The sequence below is a fragment of the Mustela putorius genome, unplaced genomic scaffold (assembly GCF_011764305.1).
Source record: "Mustela putorius furo isolate JIRA1106 unplaced genomic scaffold, ASM1176430v1.1 tig00000145_pilon_pilon_pilon, whole genome shotgun sequence".
Taxonomy (NCBI): domain Eukaryota; kingdom Metazoa; phylum Chordata; class Mammalia; order Carnivora; family Mustelidae; genus Mustela; species Mustela putorius.
Window position 1 is genome coordinate 23391023 of NW_025421294.1, and position 6218 is coordinate 23397240.

General features: G+C 38.1%; 2 protein-coding genes across 2 annotated transcripts in view; one reads left to right on the forward strand and one right to left on the reverse strand.

Annotated features, from left to right (window-relative positions):
• Positions 1–1261: 1261 nt before the first annotated feature.
• Positions 1262–5233, reverse strand: LOC101681113 (myopalladin-like). Its single transcript, XM_013052473.2, has 5 exons — positions 5138–5233; positions 4039–4180; positions 2700–2723; positions 1598–1717; positions 1262–1503 (listed from the first exon to the last, which is right to left on the reverse strand). Exons 1-5 carry the CDS (start codon positions 5198–5200, stop codon positions 1262–1264), a joined length of 591 nt encoding a protein of 196 aa, XP_012907927.2. The 5' UTR covers positions 5201–5233.
• KLHL3 (kelch like family member 3) overlaps positions 4128–6218 on the forward strand; it is a 259630-nt gene continuing 257539 nt past the window's right edge. The window contains exon 1 of the mRNA XM_045075471.1: positions 4128–4251. The gene's annotated coding sequence lies outside the window, so the exon portion shown is untranslated. The remainder of the gene's footprint in view (positions 4252–6218) is intronic.

Consider the following 6218-nt stretch of genomic DNA (forward strand, 5'->3'; position numbering starts at 1 on the left):
AAGTCTCCCACAGAAGCTGACAGAAACACATAAAATGTGCTTAATAAATGTTTGTTGAATAAATTGCAGTCTTTTGTCCCACAAACCCCTTCTTTGACCTCATGAGAAATCTTTTTAAGGGTAGCTATATCCAAGTAGCTAAAGATCCCAGAAGCTAAAGGAGGCCAACTGAGAAATTATAGTCATAGACTGTTATTGAAGATACATTGATCCTAAAAAAAAAAAAAAGCCCAGTGCAGTGAAGTAATAGCCACTATTATGAATTCCTACTATGTACTTGACATATGTTATTCCAGGTCTTTTAATATCCAAGTTCAAACTCTTTCCTTTACTGTGTTCATTGTAAGAAACACTCGGAGAAATACCTATCCCAGGGTCATAGAAGCATGAGGAAGCAGCCCTCAACAATATCAGTCAATCATCTACAATTTCAGTCATTTGCAGAATGTGGAACTTCATGTAGGTGACCTTTGATTCCTTCCATCTTGAATACAATAAGTTTATTCACTTGATAGGCCCAAATACTACTCAAGAAATCTCTTAAAAGAGGTTTCCGTATCGTTTATTTTGTAATTAACAGAGGCTACATTTAGTTACACTAGAAAATAGTCAAGAATGTTCATTTATTAAGTCTTATTAAAGGTATTTAACCTAAATTTAACATAAAGATAACTTTAGGTTGGTAAAATATTTAGTGGACTCTTCTTAGACGCTAGTAAAACAAAAAATTTCAAATGACTTTTAAGTATCAGTTTTTAGTTGTTATTTTTCCAGTCACTATTTTGGTTTGAGGTTCATGTTTGGGGGTTGGGGATGATGGCAGATTTTGTTTTGTATATAGCCTGGTTGGCAAAAATCACCTAATCAGTTATCTTTTTCATTTATACACTTGCCTTCTAAAAGCAAGGATAATTCTGTCTGTATTCTAAGACAACAAGAGGAAACCTGTATCAAAAAATTTTTTTTTGTATTTATATTGAGATAAAACCCTGAATTCTTCTGTGGAACAGATTCTGCTTCAAAATCTTGTGCCATTTCAACCTTGTTGATTGTTTTTGTTTTTTAAGAAGTCTCTGTAACAAACCTTTAGATGTGGATCTAAGCCTTTGGTTTACTGTTTCAGCTCCGGTCAAAGATATGGAGGGCAAGGGAGAAATGACAGAATTAAGTGACTCACCTAATAACGCAAGCTCCCTAAGGGCAGGAACTATGCAGAACCAACCAAGAATATTTGTTGAATGATCAAGTGTTAAGTCTGCGCTTACCATTGTGGTTGTAGCTCAGAGGAATTTTCATTGGAGAAATCCTCCTTTGGAACCTGGATCTCATGTTCACTGTGACGGCCTGGTTCAGGAATAGTTGAAATAATGTCCATTGGGGTATCATCTGGTTTTTTGTCCTTTGTGTGGCTATCACTGCTCCAGGGAAAAGAGGCCAGTTTTGGAGCAAGTTTGCTCATGGGTGACTTTGAAGAACTCTCTGATTTCTCTACTTCTTTTCCTCCTGAAAAATATAATTATTTACTACCTCAAATAGAAACAGAATCTTCCTCCTCCTCTTGGCTGAATTGGAGCAGGGAGATCCTGAAAAGAATTACCTGGGGAAACAAAGAGTCTTGCTGTGGAGACTGCAGTCCCAGCCTCATTTTCTGCAATGCACTTGAATTCCCCAGAGTCTTCAGGAAATGCTTCTGTGATATTCAAGGTGCAGACTTCCTCTGGAAAGGCAAGAGATTCAACTTGATCAGAGTTTTGGGAGACCCCAAATTAACAAATAGTGTAGGTGGATGTCAGTCAAAGTAGATACTAGGAATAAAAAGAGTATTTCTGGGATTTTTAAAAAAGTCCGTCTGGTTAGACTTTTTGCCTTTAAGTGGGCTCCTGAAGATAAGTAAAAAATGCAACCTAAAATAATCCTAACAGAGTCCCTACCACCTGTCTCTGTGACACATCTCTTTACTGTGAGTTCCTTGAAAGCAAGGGTTACACTTTATTCCTTGACTTATAGATTTCTGTAGCTTTAGTGCTTAGCATCAAGGCCCTGTAATGATTTCTGAGCTGACCTAAAAGTTATCATTACCAGGATAGTTCTATAGTGCAGTGACAGCCACATTGTGATAGACACTACGCCTACTTCTTGGATGGTCAACAGCTTGGATGTTTGATGTCATCACACCTCCTTATTGCCTCACTGTAGAGCTCACAAGTCACAGATGAAAGGATGGATGCGTGCTCTTTGAGTGCAGGGACGGCCTCAGGACCCAGAATGGAATGTGGCTATTGTCTGTACTATGATGAGTGAGTGAATAGGTGAATAAATACACTGACAAATCCCAGTTACTTTGCTGCTTTGGTTCTGTCAGCTCAAGAGTTGTCATAGGGTAGCCTCAGAACTGCTCATAATGGCAAAAGTGATTTAGGAGGCAAAGTCTTCTGATGGTAATCTTGATTTAATCATTTATTGTCAAGATATTGAAAAATTGGGGGCGCCTGGGTGACTCAGTTACGCAACTGCCTTTGGTGCAGGTCATGGTCTCAGGGTCCTGGGATCAAGCCCTGCTTCAGGCTCCCTGCTCACTGGGGAGTCTGCTTCTCCCTTTCCCTGCCCCCTGCTTGAGCTCTCTCTCTCTCAAATAAGTAAATAAAATCTTAAAAAAAAAAGAAAAAGAAAAAGATGAGATGTTGAAATATTGTGCTTACCAGGAATGGATGATAAAGAAGCCTCTGAAAGATAAACAAGGGAATAGAAAGAGAATTGAAAAGATGATGGTTAATTTAGTTGGGAGGAGGGGCCATGTGTTTATGATAAATAACCTCAATAAATAAAACACGTACAACCTTGACTGTAATGTGGAGTCACAGACTATATAAACTCTGTACAAACGGGAAATAAATGTGTAAGTTATTTTTTATCTTAATTTAATAGAGAAAGTTGTTGCTCACGTCACCAAGAGCCAGGTTCAAAATAGGAACCAGAGTGGTTGAAAACTCTTAACCTTTGTTATATGATTTCATGATGGAATAAACACTCGGCAGGGTGCTACAAGAACTGTATTTTGTCCTGGTTAGCCCTGAATTGCCCTGTGGTTTTGTGAAAACTCTTCTCTGGGCCTTATTTCTTCATCTCTAACATGAATAAAGTATCTGTTCTCTGAATGGGAACCATTACTGAACCCCAGGTCCTGTGGTGCTCTCTTCCTCCCAAGAAAATCTTTTTCTTTAAGTCTCTCTAATTAAAATAAATTTGAATATTACATTATAAACATACTATAGTATTAGTGTAGAAAAATACACAAAATGGTAATAATTTGGGTGGTGTGGCTATAGATGATTTAAAATTTCTTCTCTATGCTAACGCCACACTGGAATAAAGGTTTTTCTTCCTGGATGTGATGTGCAAAGGTTCATTTGTGCTGCGTCAGTATTTAAATGAATCTATTTTTTTTTTTGCTTGGAGCAAGAACTTTTTGGGTTTGGACCCTGCCTGCAGCATTTATTAGCTTTGTAACCTTGGGCAAAGCATTTAGTATTTCTGATTTCAGTTTTCTTATAAATTGGAATTAACAATGCACACTTCAAAACAGTTGATGTGAGGATTAAATGAAAGGTTGCTTATAAACTCAGTGATGAGTGTGAAGTAGATCATCATACTTGTTACTCTTCCCTGAGTTTATTATTTGGTAGGAAACAAATAATAAAATATTTAGAAAGCTGTGTATCATTATTAATTTGTTTTAGTCTTAAAAAAAGTTTATTCTCACATTTTTTTTTCTTGTTTGTATGCCAAGAGCTCATTAGTAAGATAATTCATGAAAACAAACCAGTCTTTTCACAGCTATTAAAACTATTGTTTCATCAGAGAAAAACAGCTATCTTTTCTTTTTTGTTTGTGTCAAGGAATCATTTGGATCTGAACTCAAAATTGTTTAACAGTAGAAATTCCCGAGCCTGTAACAAGTCAACTATTAAACTTTGAAACATGAATTAGATTTCAAGGTTAATTGAAATAAAAAGCAAATCGAAAAGCTTATCACAATACTTCTCCTCAGAATCTGGAAGTCCTCAGAGTCTGCTATCTGCTCTTTTTCTCTGTACCAGTGAATTTGAACTGTGGTTGTTGCCTGGACTCGGCATTCAAATGCAACAAACTGACCGCTGGTTGTCGAAATGTCTTGAAGATGCTGAACAAAAACAGAATTCACAGAATGGAAGAAACTTTCATCATATGCAATGATTTGGGATGCCAATGGTAGTAAGTATGCTTTTCCCTATAATTACTGACAACTGACTGTACTTTAGTCAAAACAAGGAGTTGCTGGGATTCTTTTGTGATTTGTAGTGTGCTTTACAGTCATGTGTAAGTTATTTTTTATCTTAATTTAATAAAGTTGTTGCTCACGTCACCAAGAGCCAGGTTCAAAATAGGAACCAGGGTGGTTGAAAACTCTTAACCTTTGTTATATGATTTCATTAAGTACATGTAGAGTCACAGATGTAATCTTTATTGTCAGTTAGTAGTATGGGCAGCATTATTTGTTAAGGATTCTGAATCAGGACTTAGAGGACTTGGACCAGAATCTCAACTCTGCCACTAACTGATTGAAGTTGATCGTAGGAGCTTGGAAACTCTTAAGAGTACCTGTGGAACTCAGGTACTTTATCTATGAAATAGGGATAGCAAATGTTCAGCCTTTTTTGAGGGTTTGAGGCTCATTTCAGATAAATAATCTGAAAACTTTCTTTAAAAAGTGAAGAGATGTAATGTTACATAAAAAATATAAAAATAGGTGGTTTGGTCTCACAGTGCATTGATGAATGGGTGGCATTTGTGGTAACTATCCCCATTACACCCCAATTTCCTTTTTCTCCCATTTTCAGCTAGAGTCCTCTAGAATCTGGAATTACATTTTAGGTTATAACTTGGCTGAGAGGGAGTATCTGAGGTCTATCAGGTGAGATGTAGTGACCATCAGCCCAGCCTTTGCGACCTGATGCCCAGGGCTACTTATCTCAGGGAAGGAATAAAATAATAATTTCCGAGGTTCTTTTTAGTTTCCTCTTTTCCTTCTCACCCCTTTGATGACACCCATAATTTGCCTATAAGTTCCTAACTGTACCATGCAGTAGGGATAGGTTACCTTGGTGAACACAGGGGCGGCAATACAGGTGGATCCCGACAGGCTGCTGCAGGGACTCTGCATCTGATGTAAGAAATAGAAGAGAGAGGGGCACCTGGGTGCCTCAGTTGGTTGAGTGTCTGCCTTTGGCTTGGGTCAGGGTCTCAGGGTCCTGATCCTGGGTTCCTGGGATTGAGCCCTGCATCTGGGAATTCTGCTTTTCCCTCTGCCCCTCCCCCTGACTCATGTTCTCTCTCTCACTCAAATAAAATCTTAAAAAAAAAAAAAAAAAAAAGAGAGAACTAGAAGAGACATTCATCCATACTGCCAAGGCCCTGAAACCTAGAAACATGGTGCCCATGAACCACCTGAATCAGCTTTAGCTGCTGCCAACCACACCCCACGTGTTCTCTTTGACAAGGATAATGCATCTAATTTAAACATCATTTTGGGTATCTGCTCTATTGCCACCCGTTTTTTTCCCCTGTCCTCCAGCATTCCATCAACTGAGATGGTGAAATATAACACCGAGTAATTACGTTTAAGAGATGAATTTTGGCACTTATTTAGAGAATGTATGTAAAAGGCATAAATAACTTGTAAATTTTACGGACTAGATTTTTTTTTCCTTCTCTGTACAGTTGCTCTTATCTTGTCTGCTAGGTTTTTCTAAAAGCATCTCCCCACCCCCACCCTCCTTTTTAATTAAAAGGGAATTCATTCCATGGATAGTTAGAATACTCTGTTATGGGACCCAACTCCTAGAAACCAACTGTCTCTTATGGTTTGGCACACAGACAAATGGCCAACCCACAGAACTACCATAGAGTTATTTCTGAGACCCACGGATTTCTTTTCTTGTTCTATTTAAGGTTATGCAGTTGGAGGCTCTCCTCATGTATACTTTTCAAGAAAGTTGCATTGATTCCTTCTTCTCTGGGCCTGTGTCTCCACTACTGGAACTCCTAAGAAGGCTTTTATTTATTTAAAAGATTTTATTCAAAAAAAATAAAGATTTTATTCATCTGTTTGACAGACAGAGATCACAAGTAGGCAGAGAGAGAGAAGAGGAAGCAGGCCCCTGCCAGGCAGGGAGCCCGAT